This window comes from Geotrypetes seraphini, chromosome 1 (genome assembly GCF_902459505.1).
Source record: "Geotrypetes seraphini chromosome 1, aGeoSer1.1, whole genome shotgun sequence".
NCBI classification, from domain to species: Eukaryota; Metazoa; Chordata; class Amphibia; order Gymnophiona; family Dermophiidae; genus Geotrypetes; species Geotrypetes seraphini.
The window spans coordinates 237,924,563-237,951,980 of record NC_047084.1 but is presented as its reverse complement, the minus strand read 5'-3'; the positions used below and the strand labels follow the sequence as shown (position 1 = coordinate 237,951,980).

At 42.7% G+C, this 27,418-nt stretch overlaps 1 protein-coding gene across 2 annotated transcripts in view; it reads left to right on the top strand.

The window, feature by feature from the left end:
• The first annotated feature begins 1,322 nt into the window (after nucleotides 1-1,322).
• Nucleotides 1,323-27,418, top strand: part of PI4K2B (phosphatidylinositol 4-kinase type 2 beta) — a 73,970-nt gene continuing 47,874 nt past the window's right edge. The window contains exons 1-2 of one of the 2 annotated variants that reach the window (XM_033948253.1): nucleotides 1,323-1,960; nucleotides 17,000-17,157. In XM_033948253.1, the coding sequence (XP_033804144.1) occupies nucleotides 1,621-1,960; nucleotides 17,000-17,157 (498 nt within the window). In that variant the 5' untranslated portion in view covers nucleotides 1,323-1,620. The remainder of the gene's footprint in view (nucleotides 1,961-16,999; nucleotides 17,158-27,418) is intronic. The other variant, XM_033948246.1, reaches the window with a different exon arrangement.

Here is a 27,418-nt window from a genome sequence, read left to right as displayed (position 1 = left end):
TCTATATAGCCTAGCATCCTTCTGGCTACAGTCACTGCCTTGTCACACTGTTTTGTCACCTTCAGATCCTTAAACACTATCACCCCCAAGATCCCTCTCTCTGTCTGAGCATATCAGCCTATTACCTACTAGCACTTACAGCTCCATTGGATTTTTACTCCTCAAGTGCATCATTCTGCACTTCTTTGCACTGAATTTTAATTTCCAGATATTAGACCTATCTTTTAAATTTTGCAGATTCTTTTTTGTGTTTTTCACTCCCTCCAGGGTGTCCATTGTTACAAATCTTGGTACATATCATTCGCAAAAAGGCCAACTTTAAACCTTCAGCAATGTTTCTCATAGAATCAGCCCTTGCACCACTACTCACTTTCCCTTCCTCTGAGTAAATTCCACTTTCTCTCTTCACTAAGATGGTGTGGTCTTGAGACCAGGAGCGAGAGTCCTGAAAGAATCCTTACATTTTTTCAGAGAGAGGGAATTAGAGGGTTGGAACCCAAAATTGGATGCAAAAGCTGATATATTCCAATTAATAAATAAATTGATTGTGGTGGTGGTGGGGGCTAGGCAGGAGAAGTGAATGTGAAAGTGGGGGGTTGAGAAAAGTAAGTAGGGCCCCATTGTAGCAGGGCCCACAAATATATATTTACATAGAACCCAATATGGTGTTAATCCTGACCCCTCCCTGCTACAGCTAATCCATGCCAAGCCCAATTTAAAGATAATAGACCTGAGCTGAATTGCTACATCCTGCTGTGGTTCTTCATCATTGTCTTGTACTTGTTAAAACTCACACAAACACTGTCTCCCACTTTAACAGGGCAGGTGTGGGAGGAGATGAGGGGGTGTCAGGAGGAAATGTGTATTGTGTGTGCCAGAGATAAACCCCCTCCTCCGCATACTCTGCTGTCCTAGGTAGATAGTGTGCTCCGTGGCATAACCTGCCACTGTGTGCTGGTTTAATAAAACACCAAAAATCTGTCGCAAATTGTATACTGCTTTGGTTTAAACCGGTGTGTAAGTTTTTAAACAAAAAAAAGAATAAATTGTAAGGCAATACATATTCCTAAACACCTAACTTGAGAAACTTTGCCTTTTTATCTGGAAACCTTCCTCCTCCCTCACCCGAGGTAGGCTTTTTAGTTCTTCTGCTGCTGTTTTCCTGAAACTTTATCAGTACAACCTGATCGCTTTGGGGATACCAAAAGTACAGTGGGTAAGCAGGAAAATGACCAATTTCACTTCTCCGTTCTTCTAACTTTGGGGTGCTAAATTCTGAGGGTGTGAGCTAATAATAACCATCCAGGTAAGACAGAGCCCGCCCCTTGTCACGCGGGGGCAGCGCGTTCGCGTACCCTTCGGCGCATGCTCGGTAGGGTGAGAAGCCGGGGCTGTAACCAGGTTGGAGGGTGCTCGGGGTGCGTGGGAAGTTGTTTTTTACGGGGTAGTGGGTGCGAGGAGCGCTCGGGATCGCGAGCAATGCCCGGCGTTCTGTCGCCGACCGTTACAATTGGGGCCTCGGGAGCCATGACGGTCGAAGCGATAGCGGTCGTCGCTGAACGACCCGCTGCTTAATTTTGGGTCGTGGGTCTCTGCCTCCCGCCCTGTCTCTTGGCGCATATGGAGGAGTCGCGGGTGGACGGGGTCGGGGAAGGACTCGGGTCGCAGAAGGACGGGGTCGGGGAAGTACTCGGGTCGCAGCCGTCCTGCGGGGAGGGACTAGAAGAACGGCGGCAGGAGGACGTGGCATTAGCAGCAGAGGAACTCTTCGCGTCTGCAATGCCTCAGGGCTGTCGGACGGTGCCTGGCGGAGCGGTGAGGCTGTACAGGGACAAGTCGGAAGAAGAAGAGCCACTGCTGTCCCACGAAGGAGAATCCTCTCCGCTTTTGAGAGGTGGCAGCAGCAGCCGGCGAGCCAGACTCAACTCCTCCTTTGACCGGGAGACCTCTACCTCTGCAGGTAAACTTTCCCCTCGCCCCTCCCAGAGGCCGAGCAGAAACCTAGAGTAGTGTGTTGATATTGCAGGACTTCCTAATCTAACGCAAGAGTAAGGCCAAAGTTTTGCTTCCCAGCATAAGAACCAAATAGTGTGCAAATGGGTCTGGAGCAAAACGTACAGTAAGAGTCCAGTGCAGAAGCAAGCAGTTAGCCAGAGGTTTGGTGCATGTTACTGGCCGCAGAGTACAGAAAGGGGTTCAGCACTAGAGGTTACTTGTATGTAGACATTAGGGTACACCAGCATTTCTCAACACGCGGTACACGTACCCCTGGGTGTACATGGGCTGCTTGTTGGGGGTACACAGCATGGCTGCCATGGAGAATATTCCCTGCCCGTCTGTCAAAGCCATGCTGCTGCCACCGGGAATCTCTCCTTGCTGTCCGCCCCACCTGCTAAAGCCACTGACGGGGATCCCTGCCCCTCCTCCCTTCCTCCTGATCCCGACCCACAGGGCTTCCCTCCGATGTCAGAGCTGACATCAGAGGAAAGCCTTCCAGGTCAGGGGGGGTGTTTCCCAGTTACCTCCTTGCCGCACTCGCTCCTTCAGCGGCTTGTTGGGGGGACGCGCAGCCAGCAGCATTGGTGTTGTCCAGAATCCTTCTCTCCGATGTCAAGGTTGACATTGGAGGGAAAGCTTGTGGGTCAGCCATATGCAGCGTGTGACTTGTTGCCTATGCATCCCCACCCCAACAAGTCGCTGAAGGTAGATGGAGCAAGTGCTGCTCAAACAAGTGAGGGGACACAATCTTTCTGTGACAAAGGGAGAAAGGATGGGGGGAGGAGCGCGTTGGGACACAATTCTGGGACAACAGCTGGAAGGCAGAGAGGGAGAGGGGGCACAAACTCGACTCACAAGTAAGGGAGGTGGCATGAACATGGGACATAGAAGGGAGGGAGGAAGGGGCACTAACTTGGGACATAGGAAGGAGGGAATAGAAAGGGAGAATTGGGCATGATTGTGTGAGTGAGAGGGAAGGAGATAGTGGCTTATGGGGAAAAGAAGAAGGAGGAAAATTGGGCATAGAGAAAGAGAGGAGTGAAGTAGAGATGCATGGGGAAGAGAATGAGAGGGAGAAATGTTGGATATGGTGGTGGAGAGAGAACAGAGGGACAGATTGAAGGGGATTTACAAGGGGGCGGAATGATGGACATAGTGATTGAGGGAGAGATGTGGCATTATGCTGGAAAGGGGTGAAAGAAGAGAAATGAACGTGGGGCTGGTGGGCAGTGGTGCAAAATGCTGCACATGATCCAGGAATGAGAATGGGAGAAATGTTGTCTGTGACAGTAGAGGGAGTGGGAGAGATGCCTGGATCTTTCAAAACAGATGGACAGTAAAAGAAAGAGGGAGGAGACTTGTTGCCAATAGGGGTCGAGGAGAGAAGAAAAAAGTTGGACTCGTGGAGGAAGAAAGTGAGAAATGTTGGATGGGGAGGGAATGAGAACTGAAGGAGAGGAAGCATGCAGGAGGCAGAGAGATGTTGGACTGGTGGAAAGGAGGGATAAATATTGGATATTTCAGTAGAGGGAGTGGGAGAGATGTACTCTGGATCACTCTCTCTTTTTCTCCACTCCCTTTGCAGCAAGGGAGGGAATGAGAAGAGGGCATTGAGAGAGAGAGAGGGAGATATGTTGCTAATGGGGGTGGAGGAGAGAGGAAGAAAAGTTGGACTCATGGAAGGGGACAGAGAGAGATGTTGGAAGGGGAATGGAATGAGGTCTGGAGGAGAGGAAGCATGTGGGAGGCAGAAAGAAAGAAATATTGGATGCACTGTGAGAAGGAAGTGCAACCAGAGACTCATGAAATCACCAGACAGCAAAAGTAAGAAAGCAAAGGTAAGAAAAATGATTTTATTTTCAATTTAGTGATTGAAATGTGTCAGTTATGAGAATTTATATCTGCTGTCTATATTTTGCACTATATTTGTCTATTTTCTATAGTTATTTAGGAGACATTGCATATTTTAAAGTCATCTGCCTTGACCTTTTTTGAAACCCCCCAAATATAAATGATAATTAACATTTTCTTGGCATATAGTGTGCTTTGTGTTTTTTTAAATTTTGTGGTTACCTTTATGTATTAGGATTATATTATGTGTATATGAAAAATGGATGGAAGAAATTGCATTACAATTAGTACTATTATTATGATGGTGAGGTTGGGTCGGAGCCTGCGCAGGTGTATTCGGTTGATATTTGTTAGACTTAGGGGGTACTTGGCTTGAAGAAGTTGAGAAACACTGGTGTACAGGATAGTAATGAGGCTATTAGCTATTCCTCCCACTCCAAGAGGTGCTCACCTTAAAATTTCTGGCACTATGCAGAAAGCCTAGCACAGCTCGCAGTCTACCATGAAATTAGCCTTACAAAAATATGTGGCATGCTGTAATCAGTGAGCATGCAAATTACCGCTGCATTAAAATTGCAGCAATAATTTGCAGCTCATTGCTAAAAATCACTTTCTTGTCTGGCCTGTGTGATGATTGGCTCAGGCGTTGATAGGAAAGGTTGATCCTGTTCTGTGCATCCTGTTCTGTGCTGGGTGCTACCATCTTGAAGATGACAACACTGGAGACAGGAGTGAGTGAGCATCACTCGTGCTAATTAAAGGTACAGGGTGTGAGAGAGGCTTAGGCAAGGGGTAAGGCATTCCGCTATACTATCAACTTTTTTTTTTTTTTTTTTTAAATATCAGGAGAAGGAGAGTTTGGGTCAGAAGGAGGTGCTACTGGGACCATTGTAGAAAGAAATCTGAGGCAAGATATTTGGTTAATCACACTTTCATCACTGTCTGTAGACCTAAGCTTCTTCTCTTGCTCAGCCTTTCTCAGCCTCTGGTGTACACCTTCATATCTTTGCACAGTCCTTGGCCTCATCTGTCAGAGAAGCACAGCTTCGTCTCTGTCTGTGGAACATAGCTTCTTCGCTGTATGGAGAGCATGGCTTCGTCTTAAGGGAGCAACAGCTTCATCCTTACAGGACCTCAGCTCTTTCTATTCTCCATCTTTAATGTTGGGTGTAGCATCTTCCTCCTGAGGCCTGACAGACTTCTCTAAGGTCAGGAGTTCTGTATTTCAGCTCTGCCCCTGATGAAGGGATATGTCTTCTGACCTTCTCCAGCTCAGAATATGGGGTAGTCCTTCTCCAGCTCAGAATATGAAACACAACTCGTGTTTGGACTTCAGAACACAACTCAGCTCTGCATGGTAGCACGGTTCCATTGCTGCGAGTAGGCTGAGCCTCCTCTACAGGTATTGGTCTGTCCCATTTCTAAATATAGTTTCTGCCTTTTTGGGGCAGTATAACACCTTTTCTTCATAGCACAGGTCCTCTGCTCCATCTTTACTAATTCAACTTATCTCCTTGCAGTATTGGATTTAGAGTTCAGTTTTATAGAGATTAGTGGTCCATGCCTCCTCTTCTAAGCATGGGATTTGCTTCATTGCTCAGTTGTGATGCTCCGCTCCCTCTCTATAGCTGTCATGCTGCTGTGTGGCTGGGCTAGTTACCCATAACTATGTGGTGACACTGGACCCTTATCCTCTTCTGGTCTGTGACTGTGAATGGCTTCTTTCTATTTTAATCTTTGGCCCCCCATATCTGCGGATAAAGATATTTTCCTTCAGAAAATCCAGTCACTTAATTTCACTGGTTCTCAATTTTTGAGTGGCAGCTAACTCGCTAGCCTCCTTTGTGACATTGGCTTTTTTGCATAACTTTTGCTATCCCATCTCAAAAGTCTGGATTCATCTGCTGCTGATAAGGTAGGAAAATTGTCTTGCAGATGAATCCATTGTACCTTCCTTTCAAATTTCCTTTTCTTACTTTGGTGTTTAGCCTTCTGCTGTCATTGAGTTTTGATTGTTGTCAGATTCATATGAGTGTCTGAAGAAGGATTCCTACTTATATCATTGTTTTTACTAATTGTCCTTATGCTTTGTTAAGAGAAATACTGGCTGACCAAGGAGCCATGACATCCTCTGTGACAGAGCTCAGTTTAAATGCTCTCTATCTCCGCTCTCCACTTGCTGGTAGATTATCCTAATCCACAAGTCTCTGGATTCATCTGCTGTAACGAAAAGAAAGACAATTTAGTTAAGATATAATTTTTCTTTATCTCCAATCAATGGGTCTTGGAGGCGGTATGGCTAGGTTTTAGTTTGTAAAGCTTAGATGGACATTTGGCTAAACAGGGCTCAAACAATGGACTTTGTATCATTGTTTGCTGTGAGAGCCTTTGAGTCAGTACTGCCGTGGAACTTAAGCACGTAAGCATTACCATACAGGGACATACTGAAGGTCCATCAAGCCCATTATCCTGTTTTCAAAAGTGGTCAATCCAGGTCACAAGTACCTGAGAGTAAAACAGATTTTATACTGCTTATCTTAGAAATAAGCAGTAGATTTTCCCCAAGTCCATCTTAATAATGGCTTATGGACTTTTCTTTTAGGAAATTATCCAAACTTTTTTTTTTTTTTTAAACCACTGCTAAGGTAACTGCTTTTACCATATTCTCTGGCAACAAATTCCAGAGTTCACTTAATGTGTACTTGAATAAATATTTTCTCTGGTTTTGTTTTAAACTTACCGTATTTTCACGCATATAACGCGCGCGTTATACACGTTTTTACCTACCGCGCATACCCCTCGCGCGTTATATGCGTGAGCGCGGTATACAAAAGTTTTAAAACATAGTTCCCACCCCGCCCGACGCCCGATTCACCCCCCCAGCAGGACCGCTCGCACCCTCACCCCGAACGACCGCTCGCACGCGCTCCCACCCGCACCCGCATCCACGATCGGAGCAAGAGAGAGCCCAAGCCCTCTTGCCCGGCCGACTCCCCGACGTCCGATACATCCCCCCCCCCCGGCAGGACCACTCGCACCCCCACCCCGAAGGACCGCCGACTTCCCGACAATATCGGGCCAGAAGGGAGCCCAAACCCTCCTGGCCACGGCGACCCCCTAACCCCACCCCGCACTACATTACGGGCAGGAGGGATCCCAGGCCCTCCTGCCCTCGACGCAAACCCCCTTCCCTCCAACGACCGCCCCCCCCAAGAACCTCCGACCGCCCCCCCAGCCGACCCGCGACCCCCCCTGGTGACCCCCACGACCCCCCACCCCCCTTCCCCGTACCTTTGGTAGTTGGGCCAGAAGGGAGCCCAAACCCTCCTGGCCACGGCGACCCCCTAACCCCACCCCCCACTACATTACGGGCAGGAGGGATCCCAGGCCCTCCTGCCCTCGACGCAAACCCCCCTCCCCCCCAACGACCGCCCCCCCCAAGAACCTCCGACCGCCCCCCAGCCGACCCGCGATCCCCCTCGCGACCCCCACGACCCCCCCACCCCCCTTCCCCGTACCTTTGGTAGTTGGCCGGACAGACGGGAGCCAAACCCGCCTGTCCGGCAGGCAGCCAACGAAGGAATGAGGCCGGATTGGCCCATCCATCCTAAAGCTCCGCCTACTGGTGGGGCCTAAGGCGCGTGGGCCAATCAGAATAGGCCCTGGAGCCTTAGGTCCCACCTGGGGGCGCGGCCTGAGGCACATGGGCCCAACCCGACCATGTGCCTCAGGCCGCGCCCCCAGGTGGGACCTAAGGCTCCAGGGCCTATTCTGATTGGCCCACGCGCCTTAGGCCCCACCAGTAGGTGGAGCTTTAGGTTGGATGGGCCAATCCGGCCTCATTCCTTCGTTGGCTGCCTGCCGGACAGGCGGGTTTGGCTCCCGTCTGTCCGGCCAACTACCAAAGGTACGGGGAAGGGGGGTGGGGGGGTCGTGGGGGTCGCCAGGGGGTCGCGGGTCGGCTGGGGGGGCGGTCGGAGGTTCTTGGGGGGGGCGGTCGTTGGGGGGGGGGGGGGTTTGCGTCGAGGGCAGGAGGGCCTGGGATCCCTCCTGCCCGTAATGTAGTGCGGGGTGGGGTTAGGGGGTCGCCGTGGCCAGGAGGGTTTGGGCTCCCTTCTGGCCCAACTACCAAAGGTACGGGGAAGGGGGGTGGGGGGGTCGTGGGGGTCGCCAGGGGGGTCGCGGGTCGGCTGGGGGGGCGGTCGGAGGTTCTTGGGGGGGGCGGTCGTTGGGGGGAGGGGGGTTTGCGTCGAGGGCAGGAGGGCCTGGGATCCCTTCTGCCCGTAATGTAGTGCGGGGTGGGGTTAGGGGGTCGCCGTGGCCAGGAGGATTTGGGCTCCCTCCTGGCCCGATATTGTTGGGGAGTCGGCGGTCCTTCGGGGGGAGGGATGTATCGGACGTCGGGGGGGGCATCAGGCTTTCAGGATGGGGACAGACCTTCAAGGGGGGACAGTGCACGGAAGTCAGGGGGGGTGAACGGAGAGTCGGGACAGCGCACGGAAAGTCAGGGCGGGCGAAAGGAGCGTCGGGCAGCATGCGCGGTATACCCGTGAGCGCGGTATACCAAAGTTTTTGTACATATCATCGTGATTTCTGCGCGCTATACCCGTGTGCGCGTTTTATACGGGTGCGCGTTATTTGCGTGAAAATACGGTACTTCTTAGTAGCTTCATTGCATGCTCCCTAGTCCTTGTATGTTTAGGTTAAACAAGCGATTCACATCTACCCATTCTACTCCACTCAGTATTTTATAGATTTCTATCATATTTCCTCTCTCATCCATTTCTTCACCAAGCTGAAGAGCCCATTTCCTTTATCATTTTTATCACCCTTCTCTGTACCTTTTCTAATTCCACTATATCTTTTTTGAGATGCGATGGTTAGAATTGCACACAGTATTTGAGGTGTGATCACAACTTGGAGCAATAGAAAGGCATGATAACATTCTCATTTTTGTTTTCCATTCCTTTCCTAATATTCTATTTGCTTTCTGCTCTGCCGCTTATACTGAGTAGAGAGTTTCAATGTGTTATCAAACGATGATACCTAGATATTTTTTTCTGGGTGGTGACTCCTAATGTGGAATCTTGCATTATGTAGCTGTTAAGTTCCTCTTTCCCACATGTATTATTTTTGTACTCGTTCACATGAAACTTCATCTACCATTGAGTTGCCTAGTCTTGTAAGATCCTCTTGCAATTTTCACAATCTTCTTGCAATTTAACAACTTTATCTCATCAACAAATTTAACTACCTCACTAGTTATTCTCTTCTCTAAATGATTTATAAATATGTTAAAAAGCAGCGGTCTTGGCATGGACCCCCATTATCTACCTTTCTCCGTTGAGAGTACTGATCATTTAACCCTACTCTGTTTTCGATCATTTTAACTAGTTCCTAATCCACTATAGGACATTATCTTCTATCCCATGACTCTCTCTAATTTACTCAAGAGTCTTTCAAGAGGTACTTTGATAGAAAAATTTGGAAAATTCTCAGGATATATGATAAATTGGAGTAAATCTGAAATTCTTCCACTTAATGTACATTGTACAAGGAGTTTGTTTGATATATTCTCATTTGTATGGAAGGAAGATGGACTAAAATATTTAGGTATTTGGATTAAAAACACACTAGAAGATACGGTGAAAGAGAATGAAAAATTTATATTAAAAAAGGTAACAGAGATTTCCATGTAAATGTTTTGTTTCCTATCAGGGGAGTAAATATATTTTCTTTAAACTTGCCCAATTAGGTTTTTTCCTTGAAGGTAAAGGAATCTCCACACAGTCCGAATGATACAGGTTAATCATGCGGTATTTTTATTTTGGATAGGATAAGATCTAGCTGCTCTATTTCTTAATATTTTTATTTCCTTTTGTATATTTCCCCTTTCCCGAGGGGTTTTATTTTCATCTTGTCTCTTCTCAGGTTGTGGACTGTATTAGATGATTTATTATGGATGTTCAAATTTCAGTTCTTAGTTTGTATTATGACTAAGAGAGTATCATATTTCTGTATTTCCTTTAAACATCTTTGTATATAGGATGTATTAAAATGATAAATAAAAAAAATTAAAAAAAAAAGGTAACAGAAATGTGTGAGCAGTGGAATCCTTTGCATTTATCTTGGTGGGGGAGAGTTCAAACTGTTAAAATGATAATATTGCCTGTAGTTTGTTATCCAATGGGAATGATACCAGTTTTTTTTCAGGGGTCTTTTTATAAAAAATTGAATTCTATTCTTACAAAATTTGTTTGGCTAGGTAAAACTCCTAGGATCAATCTAGTATCTTTACAAAAACCAATTAAGAAGGGCGGAGTAAATTTTCCAAACTTTTATAGGTACCATCAAGCCTATATTTTACGCCAAGGTATGTATTAGATCCTCCCTGAGCTCATTGATTACACCCCGGATTGGTTGTATCTGGAATGGCGACTCATGTTTCCTTTACATCTTTGTCATGTCCTTAGTATCAAGATGCCTAGACTGTATAAAGATAACAGAATTTTAATGGACACATGGAAAACATTACGATTTGTCAGCAACCTAACAAATATTCCTATTAGTAAATCAACAAATCAAACCATATGGCTAAACCCCAAGATTCAAATTGGCGGATTTAAGATCATCTGGAAGCATTGGATGATTGTAGGTATAAGGACTTTAAATGATGTTATTTTAAATGGTAAAGTGCTTGATTTTTCACAGTTGCAGCATAAATATGGTCTTAATAAATCATAAAGTTTTAGGTGGCTGCAACTGAAGCAGGCCATTCAGGTAGGGTTCCCTGAATGGAAAAATCTGAATACGCAATATAGCCTGGAATTTCTATGCTTTCAGGTGGACTCTCTGGGACACCAGGCCACACAGTGGTATAAAATTATAAGTGAATATGTTAAAAAGAAACCCAAAAATGGTCTTAGAGATATTTGGAGCATTGAGATTAAGCATCAAATTTCAGCATCTCAATGGCCACAAATTTGGTCTTGGAGGATGAGATGTACAGTGTCTGCATCTATGAGACAAACTTGGTTTTTTCTTCTGCATAGAGCGTTTTGGACCCCAGTTAGACTACAAAAGTTAAATAGTTCAAAGTCTAATAGATGTTGGCACTGTAATCTTGAAGTAGGGACTTTACGTCATCTTTTGTTTTATTGTCCCTTTATCTTAGTCTTTTGGAACTCAATTTGGGATCAAGTAAATTGTTTATTTGAAAAGCATGTGGCATTATCTTATGATACAGTACTATTTGGTATGTCTATGAGGAAAAAGAGCCAAATATCATCACATAACAATAAACTTTTATTGATAATGACAGGAGTCACCATTCAGCATATCACAAGTAATTGGAAAAATTACAGTAGACTCAATTACAAATTCAGGTGGAACTCATTATGTCACATATATAAAATGGAAAGAGCAATAGCTATATAATAAGGAAGCTATAAGAAATTTAATAAAATTTGGGAGCCATTAACTTCTTATTGTAATGAGTAAACACCATTTTCTATTGTAATATACACCGTCTAATAATTGGGGGGAGGGGGAGGTATATTTTACATTTTTCTTTTTGGGGAAATAATAGAGGAATGATGGGAGGGGAGGGTGGTAATTTTATGTATTGTAAGATAAATCAGAAAGATTGTCAAGTGATGTGTTTAATTGTATTGTTTTATTGTTTGTGCACTTGATGTAAGATTGAAAACGAATAAAGAATTTGAAAAAAAAAAAAAATGCCTTTGAAAATCCAGATACACAATATCGACCAGCTAACCTTTTATCCACATGTTTACTTACCCCTGCAAATAAATCTAAAAAATGAACTAGCAGAGCTATTGTTAGTAATATGTAATTTATCTTTAAAATCAAGCATGATACCAGCCAATGTAACGGCAATTTTTTTAAAGGATTCCAGAGGTGATCTGGGAAATTAGACTGGTGAGCCTTATGTCGGTGCTGGTAATGACTATTATAAAGAACAAAATGACAGAGCACTTACAAAGACATGGATAATAAGATAAAGCTAACAAGGATTTAGTCAAAGTAAAATCTTACCTCACTAAATCTACTATTTCTATCAGTACTCTGGAATATACAGTATATGATCTGGTCCAGACGATTTGCTTCTTTTCAGTTTGTTAAATTACCCCATTACATTTTCAAGTTTATAGAGATTTGTTTGTTTCTCTGACTCATCGGCATTGAATCATTTTTCGATTTATTTTGTTGTCCCCAAGAAAGAAAGGACTGTTTGGCTCATTCTGAACCTTAAGGGTCCTGTATTTCGGTGGAGATTCTACAGTAGGTAATCTCAGTGGTATGCCCCAGGTAGCTTTTTGTCTGATCTTTTGGAGGCATATTGTATTTTTTGCTCCATAAGACGCATTTTTTCCACACAAAAGTGGGTGGAAATGTCGGTGCGTCTTATGCAGCGAAGATACAAATTTTTACTCCCTGCCACCACTGTCACAGTCCATTGCTGTCTTCAGCTGTTAGAGAAGCTGGAGTCGATGACTGGGAAGTGGCTGCAGACATCTTGTTCAGAGCCAGGTTGAGGATTGCATCCAGTGAGACTGAGCCTGTAGGAGCCTCCCTGAAGCCAATGTATGGAAATCCACTTCTTGCCCCAATAGCGACGAAAGGAGTAGAGCATTGTACTGTTGCTGGTGTCTTTTTCCGGTGGCCATCCAATTCTGCCATTTTTGGTTTGGGATTTTTTCTTCACGCGGCATCGGGAGCAGTCGGCTTCCCTCCCCTTGCGGTGCCAAAACCGGGCCCTGGGGGAAGGGAGCAAGCAGCATTCAGAGATTTCTTCAGCACTGCTGCCTGAGAAGTGCTGGCGCGGGAACTGCCGTCCATAGAAGCTTTCACGTCAGCACTGAACACAAAGTTCCCTCCCAGTCCTAGCGCTTACCCATTGAACACAAACAGCGCTGTGGAGAGAAAACTTCGCCGGTAGAAAGACGCTAATGGTAAAATAAATAAGTATGTAACTTCATTGTCCTGTGACTCTTGCTGTTGCACCCTGTCACTTTTTTTTTTTTTTTAAACAGCTAAAACTAATTGTAAAAACAAAAACGGAAAACCTTAAGGCTTTAAAATAAATTGGTTCTTTTTATAGTTAAAAGGAAATGTCCTCGAGAGAAAAATCTCTGTGAGGAGAGAGCTCGCGACCTAACAGCACTTTGATGGGATCTTGGTACAATGGTGGGGCTGGAATGTCTTCCAGGCTGTAATGCTGCAGGAGAGGTGGTGTTGGGTGGAACCGATTTTGAAAAAACGATTTTAAAAAAGGTACCGGGTTTTTCGCTCTATAAGCTGGTTGTTTCTCCCTTTTCTGGCAAGATTGCTCAAGGAAGTAGAAGGGAAGACTAGTTCCAAAGGACTTAAAGCTCATTCTACTAGAAGAATGGTAATGTCCTAGTGGAAATGCACACAATTTTGGTCATGGAAATTTGTAGAGCTGCTGCTTGGTCAGGGATGGTGGTGCCTTTGGACAGAGCATACTTAGGGATTTTATTTCAAAGTTTCACCTGGTTTGAGACTGTTGTGTTGAATCCTGCATAGCTGGACTGGTCTGGTGGATGATGAGGAAGGAAAAATTTGGACTTATCTGTTAATTCTTTCCTTGATTTCTACAAGGCTAATCCAGGCTCTTTGATTATAACAGTAATTATTCAGTTTAATTGCATATGAACTAACTATGTTGTGATGTTTGGGGGTGGTTTATAGGTTTTGTTAAAATACTGAAGGGGGACAGGCGGCCTGCCACACAGTGCTTTTCATAGGGAGGTGTAATCTGTACTAATCTGGTAGGATTCAAGGAAAGAAAATTAGGTTATTAGACCAAATTTCTCCTTATGTAAGTCTTTATAACCTTTGTTTTAGGAAATTTTTGAATAGGAGCTAATTAGTCTTAATAAGACTCGTAAGTTTAAACACAGTTCACCTCCATTCATCCAAGTGGTTGAACTGATTTCAGTATTCCTGTATTAAAACTAAGCTTTTTCTGTTGTGGGAATTAGTTTAAACAGAAGCCATTGAAGCCATGCTGATGAACACCGAGCTGCTGAAAGAATTGTAGGATAGTTGTCACTTATTAAAATTTTCTTAAAGCCTTTCCATACTCTTGTTTGAATGTCTTTTGATGCAGTGTTGGGTCCGTTGTAAAGTGGGAACAGTTGTTTGTTTGTATCACCAAAAGCTACTTCAGTTAGGCCATCTTTCCAAAGTCATGGATTAAAGAAACTGCTGAGGAAGGTTACTGTGAGACCTGGATAGGAGGGTGGCAAGAATGAATCCATCCCAAAAGACAAGCCATATGATATGAAGGGACACTGCATGCATGTGGGAGAGGATTTTGGTCTCAATGCTGAGTGACATGTTTAGCATAAAACAAACACAGCATATCATCCTGCTAACACAATCCCTACAGAAAAACATGGTGGTGGTAGTCCTTTCAAGAATGCAGCAGGAGGGACGGGGAGACTTTTGAAAACTGAGGAGGAAAATGGATGGTGCAAAGAAGTTGGTCTTGCACAGACGTGATGGGTTGATTGGTATGGGGAGAAGATTAGTCTTTCAGCAAGGCAGTAATTCTTAATAAAAAGCAACAATAGACTGGATCGGCAAAAACACAGTGAATGCTTTTGAATGGTCCAGTCGGAGATCCAGATCTGAATCTATATATATAAAATCGGAGGTATGTATGTGTGTGTGTATGTGCCGCGATCACGTAAAAACGGCTTGACCGATTTGAACAAAACTTGGTATGCAGATCCCTCACTACCTGGGATGATATGTTCTGGGGGTCTCGCGGCCCACCTGCACACGTGGGCGGAGCTACAAACATAAAATCAGATTTCACCCATTCATGTCAATGGAAAAAATGTAAAAAGCTGCCATTCTCAAAGTAATTCAAAAACGGCTTGACCGATTTGAACGAAACTTGGTATGCAGATCCCTCACTACCTGGGGTGATATGTTCTGGGGGTCTCGCAGCCCACCTGCACACGTGGGCGGAGCTACAAACAGAAAATCAGATTTCACCCATTCATGTCAATGGAAAAAATGTAAAAAGCTGCCATTCTCAAAGTAATTCAAAAACGGCTTGACCGATTTGAACGAAACTTGGTATGCAGATCCCTCACTACCTGGGGTGATATGTTCTGGGGGTCTCGCGGCCCACAACTCTATGTTGCTTGCTCAAGGGTGGGTTCACCCAAGAATTTATATGTTCTTGCTCCAGGAGGTGAAACTAAAAATGTTGTTTATAATCACGTTTTGCGTTAGTTGTATTGTATTCATTTTATCAAATATTTCACATTATAATTTGAATATTGTACTTTTTATTAAGCTGTAAAAAAATAATTTCATTCACCACTATAAAGTATCTTTATTTGAATCAATTTACAGTGTTATTGCTATAATTAAATACCCGTGCAACGCCGGGGCATCAGCTAGTCTAATATAAAAGTCTGGCAAAATCTGAAAACTTCAGTCTACAGACAATTCTGTATGAGTTTTATAGGGCCTGATTTATTCTGAAAAGGAATAAGCAAAAATGACACCATCCTGTTGAGAAAAGTTGGTAGGTAGATAAGTATTCTAAATGACTCATAGCAGCTGATCCTACTAAAGGATTTTTATAATGTATTGAGTCAAGGGGTATGATGGCTTATGCAATCAAAACTTGTAGGTTTCTTATACTTATTTTTTTCAGTAGTATTGTTCTTTGAAAGTAGAAGTATGTTGGTAGGTAAGTGAACTAAAACTCTTACATCAGTACATCTTTTTTTCCAATTCTTTATTCATTTTTTCATCTTACACCAAGTGAACAATATTACATCAGTTAATTCCTATACATCACTTGAAAATTATTTCTTATTATTTCAATACATATTTTAAATCCCTCCCACACCACCTCTCCACAAATAATGCAAATCAAACGTATCATACATGTAATGTTTTCAAAATAATAATAAACCAATAATGAATCAATATATCCCCCCTTCCCCATTATTCTAATTATACTTTAGTGTATAAATGTGCCTACTCATTACAATATGTTATCAATGGTCCCCAAATTTTTTTGAAATTGTTATAATTTCCTTTTTGCATGGCAGTTGTCCTTTCCATTTTGTATATATGGCATAATGAGTTCCACCAGAAGGTGTAATTAAGTCTGGTATAATATTTCCAATTTCTAGTAATATGCTGATTGGCAACTCCTGTCATTATTAATAAAAGTTTATTATTATTAGATGAAATTTGACTTTTTTTCCTCATGGACGTTCCAAATAGAATTGTATCGTATGATAGAGCTACATGATTTTCTAATAAGCCATTAATTTGGGATCAATTTGATTTCCAAAAGGCCATAATACAGGGACAAAAATAAAGTAGATGATCTAGAGTCCCTGCTTCCAGATTACAATGCCAGCATCTATTAGACTTAGAGCAATCAAACTTTTGTAATCTAACTGGGGTCCAAAATGCTCTATGTAACAAAAAGAACCAAGTTTGTCTCATAGATGCAGACACTGTACATCTCATTCTCCAAGACCAAATACGTGGCCATTGAGATGCAGAAATTTGATGCTTAATCTCAATGCTCCAAATGTCTCTAAGACCAGTCTTTGGTTTTTTATTCATAAATCCAGATAGCAATTTATACCACTGTGCGGCCTGGTGTCCCAGAAAATCGGCTTGAAAGCATAAAAATTCCAGACTATACTGATTAAGATTTTTCCATTCAGGGAACCCCTCCCGAATAGCCTGCTTCAGCTGCAACCATTTAAAACTTTGTGACTTATTTAGGCCATATTTATGTTGCAACTGCGAAAAATCAGTACATTTTTTTAATTTGATGTTTTGGACAGCAGAACATGAAAAGGTACAAGATTCTGAGTACTTTTACAAGGCACTGTAAATAATTAGCACCTGGGGAAGAGATCTCAACAGTGAAGCATAAAGAGAGTCTCGTGTGAAACTACTTCTTTACTGGTCATAAATAAACCCAGAAGATAGTTTCCTGTAGAGAAATCAAAGTTCCCTTCCTTCTTTTAAACTAGATTATACACATTTTGGACATGTTAAACTTCTGTACCAGAAGCCCTTAGACTGAGGCTTATTCTTTTTATTTCAGGAAGTGTTGGGGGCACTGGGGAGATTAACTTAATTTTGGATGACCCAGAGTTTGTTGAAATTATACAGAGAGCAGAACAGGCTCTTGAATGTGGTGTTTTCCCTGAGAGAATCTCACAGGGTTCGAGTGGAAGTTACTTTGTCAAAGATACTAAGGGGGTGAGTGCTTTTAATTTCTGAAAGCTTCAAATATCTATTAATATGAAATATTTTGGTGCATTGCTTTTATGGAATACAAAACAATTTTTTTCCAAATAAAAGGACATGGTGTTAATGGTTGCTTAGTGAAAATACTGCTCCATCTCTCATTTTTATAGTGTGCATCATCTCATCAGCTTATTAAAAAAAATGATTACCCGCTTATCCTACCAGTCTAAGCAGGGTACAGTATAAAAACATACATAATATCAAAATAATAAAGACCAATAAACACAAAATACCTGTACAACAAGAGCTACAATTCTAAATCCATTATGACAGAAAATAAATTAAGGTCTCTTTTTGCCAAGCTGTGGTAAATAATTTTAGTTTGGGCTGGTGAGGTAAATGCTCTGACACTCATTGTGAGTGTTAGAGCATTTATCTCACTGGCTGGCGCTAAAACTCTGTATCATAGCTTGATAAAAGGGGACCTAAAGGCTTGTTCAAACAAATAAGTTTTCAAATGTTTCCTAAACTGTTGGAGAGGCTGTGGATCTCATAAATTTGATGCTAGTATATTTCAGTCTAGCTCTTTCAACATACACAATAGATCAATACATATCAAATTCTATCTGTGAAAGCTGGAACATCTAAAAACATTTGATCAATGAATCTCAAGGAATGTGCAGACTGATAGATTCTCAATGAGGAAGCCAGTACAAGAGGTGCTTCACTTTACAAAGCTTTAAAAATTAACATCGGCACTTTAAAGAGTTCACCAGCCAATTGGCAACCAGTGAAGTTTCTTCAATACTGGCAAAATGTGGTCATTCTTTGACAATTCATGTAACAATCTTGTTATGTCCTGTACAATTTTCAAAGGACACAAGGCTAATTTTGAGAGGCCTAAATAAGTGACTTAAATTAATCCAAAGCAGGAAAAATCGTAGCTTGCAATACTGTCTAGAAATTTGACATCTTAATCACTTATATTTTAAAGTTTCAATTTAAAAAATACATTTCAAACTGCACTTTTGATAGGAGGCCTAAAAGTAAGAGTGGAGTCAATCACACCCAGTTATTTATATTCAGTAACATTCTGAACATGTATATTATCAAAGCCATAGAGCTTTTAGTGGCTCATGATCATTAGACAAAAACATTTGGATTTAAGTATGTTCAGTTTAAAATAATTTGCTTTGCAAAAACAGATCATCTCAAGTTACATTTAACTTGGTTGTGCACCAAAGGTACTGTAGACGGACACATAGTTAGCCTTGATTTGTTTACAGATTAGTAACAACATCAACTGGCAAAGTATAGCATTTTTCCATTTTAATTTTGTTACTGCTTTTAAAAAAAATCCTTATCCTGTTAGACTAGGCTAGATGGGTAAGTTATTCTTTCTCACCAGCAGATAGAGGCTGAGAACGGTGAACTGGTGATATCATCACTCAAATAAGGCAGTAGTTTTCAATCTTTCTTATTGTGACATGCTTAACAGAAAATGTTCTCGTATGTGTCACGCTGAATGCTAAAATTCAGAGCTGAACAAAAAATGTTTTTAGAAATGATGCCTGGGAGATACAAAATATATTTAACTCACAGAGACCCAGTGTTGTAATATTACAACATCACATTTAAGGCTACAAAATAAACCCTCCCCCATTTTTTTTCTTTTTAAAACTTCATGTACATTACTAATAGAACCTATTGTTCAGTTCTGCAACACCATTGGATGGTTGAATGTGTAAATAGGTCTGTTTATCTGGCCATGAAGTCATACAACCCTGTTGCCTGCTTTGGAGTATATCATCTTGTTGTTTTGGACGGGATACATCAGGACTAAAGTAAGTAAAAAGCTTGAAATATTTTTTTATGTGATCATTAATATGTGTAGATCATGCAGATTTTATGACATCATTGAATATACTGATTTTAAGAGATTTAGAGCTGGTTATTTCTATGTTGTAATTTTACAACAGTGGGTCAAAGTGATAGCAAGGTTTTGTCTGCACTCCCCTGAGACCCAGTGTTGTAATATTACAACATCACATTTAAGGCTACAAAATAAACCCTCCCCCATTTTTTTTCTTTTTAAAACTTCATGTACATTACTAATAGAACCTATTGTTCAGTTCTGCAACACCATTGGATGGTTGAATGTGTAAATAGGTCTGTTTATCTGGCCATGAAGTCATACAACCCTGTTGCCTGCTTTGGAGTAATGATGTCCATTCCCTCTGCACACCACTGGAGTACTTTCAGAAGTTTGTGACAGAAGATATGATCAACGCTCTGGCAGATAACACAAATCAGTACAGTTTTCAGAAGAAAGGATCATCTATAAACACAAACACAAAGGAAATAGAGCAGATGATTGGCATGTATCTGAAGATGGGTCTTGTCCAAATGCCTGGAGTCCGTATGTACTGGGAAGCAGACACAAGATACAGTCCTGTCGCTGATGTAATGTCACGAAACAGATTCCAGTCTCTGTTGACATCATTACATTTTGTGAACAATCTAACCGTGTCTGAGATGGAACAAAAAAGTGACAAACTCTGGAAACTCAGACCATGGCTTGATGCTTTCAGAGAGAAATGCCTAAAAGTGGTCCCTGAAGAACATAACTCTGTTGATGAAATGATGATCCCTTTCAGGGGGAAATTCAGCAGCATCAAACAGTACATGCGTGGCAAGCCAAACCCATGGGGGTTCAAGCTGTGGGCAAGGACTGGAATCTCTGGTATACTTTGTGATTTTGATGTGTACCAAGGCAGTGTGAATGGAATACGGGCAAGATCTGAACTTGGACTATCAGGGGATGTTGTGATGAAACTTGCTTCCACACTTCCACATAGTCACAACTACAAGATCTATGCAGACAACTTTTTCACCAGCATCCCATTGATAGTTAGGCTGCTGGATTGTGGAATTCATTACACAGGAACAGCCAGACAAGTGCACCTTCCAAACTGTAATCTTGAGGATGAGAAAAGCTTGAAGAAAAAGGGAAGAGGAAGCTTTGATGTCAGAGTGGAGTCAAATCACAACATTTGTGCTGTGAAATGGTTTGACAACAGACAGGTTACACTTGTGTCTTCCTTTGCTGGCCCACAACCAGTGGAGAAGATTCAACGCTGGGACAAAACTGCCAAAAGATTTGTTGAAGTTGAGAGGCCTTATATCGTGGCTGCCTATAACAAATTCATGGGCGGAGTGGATTTGTTAGACTCATTTGCAGCAAAATACAAGTTTCCACTGAAGTCCTACCGCTGGTACCTTTACATCTTCTGGCACACCATTAACCTAGCTGTGATCAATGCTTGGCTCCTGTACAAAAGGGACTGCAAAGCTTTGGATATCCCAAAGAAACAGATGCTAAACAGGAGAATGTTTCAGGCCCAGTTGGCATCTTCTCTTATCCTGATCGGAACGGCTGGGTCAGTGTCAAAGCGAGGGCGACCATCTGCAAGCCCAGTTTCATCAAGAGGGGGCACCTTGACTTCCCAAAAGAGGCAGTTTACAGATGATGGAGGTTCTTCAGCTGCCATGACAGCCAAAAAGTCAAATGCACACCCTCCAAAGGAAGTTTGCAAGGACATGATTGGACATTTTCCCATCAAAGCCGATAGAGGACGGTGCCGACACTGTGCAAAAGGCTATACCAACACACTTTGCAGGAAGTGCAATGTTCGCCTGTGCTTTTCAGAGCAAAATAACTGTTTTTGGAACTACCATAACTGAATAAATGAACAAATAAAACATGCACATATAGGGCTCGATTCACAAAACCGTGCTATGAAGATAGCACAAGTGCTATTTCATAGCGTGGCCGTTTTTACCCGTATTTGCGCTAACATGAAATTTTTTGTGCAAAAACACGAAATTTCTTGATTACCGCTGATAGAAGTCAATGGGCGCTTCACAGGGAAAAATTTGCGTTTTTATATGATACTCATTTTTTGTATTAAATTGATAATAAAAATTACTTTTTTCTTTATTATACTATTGTTGTTGTGTATATACATAAACTTAGGTGGGTCTTTATAAGCTGTAAAGTACAAATAAACTTTTAATTATTCCTTACATGTGTTCAGAGAGAGAGTGACACTATTGAAATTCTGCTACCTTACAGGCCCAGCGTTGCAATTTTACAACATCCTCCCCAAAAGTTACTAAAATGTCAAAATAAAAAAAAAAAAACACTGATTTAGGGATCACAAGCCTCCTATAACAACATGTGAACGTTCGAAAACATTTTTTTACGTTTTTTTCTATATTTGGGTCTCTGGGGGTTAAACAGAATTTGCTTTTAACTGTTAAATTTTAGGCTGTGTGATAACTGGGACTAATGCTTTGTATACAATTTTTTGGACTGAATGGTAGACAAATTTACCTTAAACTTACTGTCAGTAGCAGGAAACATACCTATTCTTGAGTCTATGCAGGATGTTTACTCTTATAGCATTAAATACAACAAAACAAGATAAAGGGACAGTGAACGAAATAAAAATCCTTATAACCGAGAAGGTGCTCAGAACCAATGGATGGTAAGAAAATCACCAAACCAGGGACGAACCCTTGTAAGTGCTTTCAAGAGTCTATCATTGCACCATCTTCACTTGGTAGAAAAGTTTTAAATAGTGTCTAAATAATTGTATAACTTGAAGTGTCCATTCCTTAGTGAAACTATTTTCTTCAAAATAATAAAATGTGAGCTTATTTGAAGAACTTAACTTTAAGTGGTTAGGAAGTTGTCTCACTCTAGCGGGTTCTGTCGGGTCCTGACGCATTTCGCCAGTGGCTTCTTCAGAGAACCCCCTCACGCTGGTTGTAACAATGAGTCATACTCCTTCCTGACTCTTTGCCCATAATTACTACACCCATAATTACTACACTACACTCTTAGCATGTCATACCAAACAAATACCACCAGATAGAGAGGCCAATGCAGGATGTCTACTTCTAACAGCACAGTCTGCCTCAGCAAGATGTTATCTTACCGATTTGCCAAACTTCATTCTATCTGGCTTAACAACAACTTCAGGTCCTCAGCGGGCCACCACATACTCAAACCATCTCATTGTGCGGGGCTTTACGCTCCCACTCGTCATCGGACCAGATAAACATTTTATAAATATTTTTAAGATTTTTTTAATATAAGAATTATTTTTAATATATGCTAAAAGTACTTAGCTTCGTATATTCGACGCTACTTGGGAGGGTGGAAACATCAAACACTAACATGTTTCGCCCGTTTAATTCAAAGGGCTTTATCAAGGCTCCCTCTCCCTAAATAAATATAAAGCACATTTAAGTCTCTATAAATATCACTATCCAGCATATATATTCAAACATACTTTGATCCTTTCAACAATAGTATTAAAATTTACTCTCACCATTCATACAGCTATCTCCAACCATTGCGTCAAAAACGGAATGGCGGTCACGCTCTTGATCAGCTGATTTATACGTGACCCAGACGTCGACGTCCCTTTTTCGGGACGCCGACGTCAGGGTCACGTATAAATCAGCTGACCAAGAGCGTGACCGCCATTCCGTTTTTGACGCAATGGTTGGAGATAGCTGAATGAATGGTGAGAGTAAATTTTAATACTATTGTTGAAAGGATCAAAGTATGTTTGAATATATATGCTGGATAGTGATATTTATAGAGACTTAGATGTGCTTTATATTTATTTAGGGAGAGGGAGCCTTGATAAAGCCCTTTGAATTAAACGGGCGAAACATGTTAGTGTTTGATGTTTCCACCCTCCCAAGTAGCGTCGAATATACGAAGCTAAGTACTTTTAGCATATATTAAAAATAATTCTTATATTAAAAAAATCTTAAAAATATTTATAAAACGTTTATCTGGTCCAATGACGAGTGGGAGCGTAAAGCCCCGCACAATGAGATGGTTTGAGTGTGTGGTGGCCCGCTGAGGACCTGAAGTTGTTGTTAAGCCAGATAGAATGAAGTTTGTCAAATCGGTAAGATAACATCTTGCTGAGGCAGACTGATATATGTTAATATTCTTCATTCAAATCAACCGTAGTAATGCCTGGGTTTTCATTACTTCTAACATAGCAACATAGAAAATGACGGCAGAAAAGGGCCAAAGCCCATCAAGTCTGCCCACTCTACTGACCCACCACCCTAATTCTACCCTCCTAGAGATCCCACCTCTAATGACCCTTCCCCTTAACTCTACCCTCTTAGAGATCCCACATGGGCATAATACCATGGCATGAAGCAAGCTAAGTACTCGTATATGCAAATTTTTGTGTGTGCAGATTGGGAGAACTTGCCCTACATGTGTGCACAAAGGTTTTATGGTAAGTGCAGCTTCTAGTGCACTGTTTCTCAACCTTTTCAAGCCAAGTACCCCCTAAGCCTAACAAGTACCAACTGAATACCCCCGCCCAAACTCACCCAAACTCCGCCCCTGGCTCCACCCCAATAATAATACTAATTGTAATGCAATTTTTTCCATCCATTTTTCATATACACACAATATAATCTTATTAATACATAATGGTAACCAAAACATTAAAAAAAACACAAAGCACACGGTACGCAGATAAAATGTTAATTATTTATATTCGGTTTTTTTTTCAAAGATGTCAAGGCAATGTCACATCAGTAACAACTATAGAAAAATAGACAAATAGTGCAAAATATAGACAGCAGATATAAATTCTCAAAACTGACACTTTTTGATCACTAAATTGAAAATAAAATCATTTTTCCTACCTTTGCCTGGTGATTTCATGAGTCTCTGGTTGTACTTCCTTCTGAATGTGCATCCTTTCTTTCCTTCCTTCCTTCAGGCCTAACAATTGTCCCTTTCTATTCCCTTCCTCTCTCCTTCCTATCTCCCGTTAGTGACCCCCCCTCCCCCGAAGTTGTGCCGAAGCCTGCCTGCCCCGAAGCCAATCTGCCACCGATTCCTCCTCTCCCCCCCCTGGGCCGTTATGTGGCTCGACCTTTACCACCAGCTCCTCAACAGCCTAGGCGTCAGCGCCAGCAACAACGGCAACCACCTAGGACACAACAGCAGCAACAGGTGAAATCTCCTCCACAACAGAAGTCTACACAACCCTTTTGACTTCGTTCTCCAGGGCATAGCCAGTGTTCTACCATCCACCCATCTTCCTCAACCCATAGGAGGACGTCTTTCTCTATTCATCAGGCGTTGGGAGATCATCACCTCGGATCAGTGGGTCCTCAACATCATCCGCCATGGCTACTCTAAACTTTCAGACTCTTCCTGCCCAAAGTCTGCCAAAAGAGTCTGCTTTGAACACTCCTCAGTCTTCCCTCCTTCTTCAGGAGGTTCAATCCCTCCTTCTTCTGAACGCCATAGAGGAAGTTCCTCTAGATCAGAAGGGGCAGGGATTCTACTCCCATTACTTTCTGGTTCCCAAAAAAACAGGAGATCTCAGACCCATTTTAGATCTTCGCGATCTCAACAAATGCTTGGTCAAAGAAAAATTCAGGATGCTTTCCCTGGCCACTCTTTATCCTCTTCTCAATCAAGGCGACTGGCTATGCTCCCTAGATCTCAAAGAGGCATACACTCACATCCCGGTCAATCTGGCCTCCAGACAGTTCCTCTGCTTCATGATCAATCACTGTCATTACCAGTACAAGGTGTTACCCTTCGGCCTTGCCTCCTCTCCCAGAGTATTCACCAAATGTCTGATTGTGGTGGCTGCTTTTCTACGCTCTCATCATCTTCAGGTCTTCCCTTAACCTGGACGACTGGTTAATCAAAGCCACTTCCTCTCAGTCAGTGCTCCTTGCCACCAACCAGACCATCCTTTTTCTACAACTTCTGGGGTTCGAGATCAATTACCCAAATCTCAGAGACTTCAATTCATTGGAGTTGTCCTGGACACAGTCCTCATGAGAGCGTTCCTGCCGTCCAACCGCCTTCAGACTCTTCAATCTCTATGTCAGCAGGTGCTTCCAGAACGCTCCATCTCTGCCAAGCAAATGATGATTCTCTTGGGTTACATGGCCTCGACAGTTCATGTCACCCCCTTCGCAAGTCTTCACCTGCGCACTCCTCAATGGATCCTAGCTACCCAGTGGTCCCAAGCGACGGATCCTTGCTCACGACACATATTTGTAACATCGTCTCTTCGTCAATCTCTACAATGGTGGTTGATATCCTCAAATCTCTCCAGAGGTCTTTTGCTCCATCTACCTCCTCATCAACTAGTCATCACAACCGATGCCTCCCCTTATGCCTGGGGAGCTCATTTGAACGAGTTTCAAACTCAGGGTCTTTGGACAGCCCAGGAAAAGAAGCATCACATCAATTTTCTGGAACTCAGAGTGATGTTTTATGCCCTCAAGACTTTCCAACATCTTCTCTTTCCTCAAGTTCTACTACTGTGCACAGACAATCAAGTTGCAATGTAATATATCAACAAACAGGGTGGGACAGGCTCTCGCCTCTTGTGTCAGGAGGCTCAGAAGATTTGGTCTTGGGCGACAGATCACCAATTATTCCTAAAGGCTATCTACATTCAGGGAGAGCAGAATTCCTTAGCGGACAATCTCAGCAGAATTCTCCAGCCCCACGAATGGACTCTCGATCCTTTGACTCTCCAGTCCATTTTCGTTCAATGGGGCACTCCCCAGATAGACCTCTTTGCAGCGCCTCACAATCATCAGCTGCCCCTCTTCTGCTCCAGACTCTATTCTCCTCACCGTCTGGCAGCGGATGCATTTCTCCTGGATTGGTCCAATCTGTTCCTGTATGCTTTCCCTCCTCTACCTCTCATGTTACAAACCTTGTTCAAGCTCAAGAGGGAACAAGCCACCATGATTCTCATCGCTCCACGGTGGTCCAGACAGCACTGGTTCTCCCTTCTACTTCAACTCAGTTCCCGGGAGCCCATTCTTCTTCCACTATTTCCTTCTCTACTTACACAGCATCAGGAGACCCTTCTGCATCCCAACCTCCAGTCTCTGCACCTGACAGCTTGGTATCTCTCAGGCTGACCTCAACTGATTCTCTTCTGTCTCAGCCCGTTCGTTCTATTCTGGATGCTTCCAGGAAACCTGCCACTCTGCAATGTTACCATCAGAAGTGGACACGGTTTTCTTCTTGGTGTCTTCTTCATCATCATAATCCCACTTCCCTTGCAGTAGAGACCTTGTTAGATTATCTTCTTTCTTTGTCTGACTCTGGTCTCAAGTCTACTTCCATCAGAGTCCACCTCAGTGCTATTGCTGCTTTTCATGAGCCAGTTTATGGGAAACTTCTCTCAGCTCATCCTTTGGTTTCCAGATTCATGCGGGTCTTTTCAATGTGAAACCACCTCTTAAAGCCCCTCCTGTAGTCTGGGATCTCAATGTGGTTCTTTCCACCTTAATGAAGCCTCCGTTTGAACCTTTGGCTACAGCTTCTTTCAAGTTTCTCACGTGGAAAGTGGTCTTCCTTATTGCTCTTACCTCTGCCAGGAGGGTCAGTGAGCTGCATGCACTAGTTGCTGATCCACCTTTTACAGTCTTCCATCATGACAAGGTGGTTCTGCGTACACATCCAAAGTTTCTCCCTAAGGTTGTCTCTGAATTTCATCTCAACCAATCGATTGTCCTGTCTGTATTCTTCCCAAAACCTCATTCTCATCCTGGAGAACAGGCTTTACATACTTTGGACTGGCTTTAGCTTACTATCTAGAGCAGGGGTGTCGAAGTCGGTCCTCGAGGGCCGCAATCCAGTCGGGTTTTCAAGATTTCCCCAATGAATATGCATGAGATCTATGTGCATGCACTGCTTTCAATGCACATTCATTGGGGAAATCCTGAAAACCCGACTGGATTGCGGCCCTCGAGGACCGACTTCGACACCTGTGATCTAGAGCGTACTAAGCCCCACAGATCAACTCCACAACTCTTTCTGTCCTTTGATCCGAATAAATTGGGACGCCCCATTTCTAAACGTACGTTGTCAAATTGGCTTGTAGCGTGCATTTCATTCTGTTATGCTCAGTCCGGACTGACACTGGAAGGTTCTGTCACGGCCCATAGAGTTCGAGCTATGGCAGCATCTGTAGCTTTCCTCCGTTCCACTCCTATTGAGGAAATCTGCAAGGCTGCTATTTGGTCCTCAGTTCATACTTTCACATCTCATTATTGTCTGGATGCTTTCTCCAGACGGGATGGACACTTTGGCCAGTCTGTTTTACAAAATTTATTTTCCTAATGGCCAACCTTCCCTCCATCCCTCTTTTTGTTAGCTTGGAGGTCACCC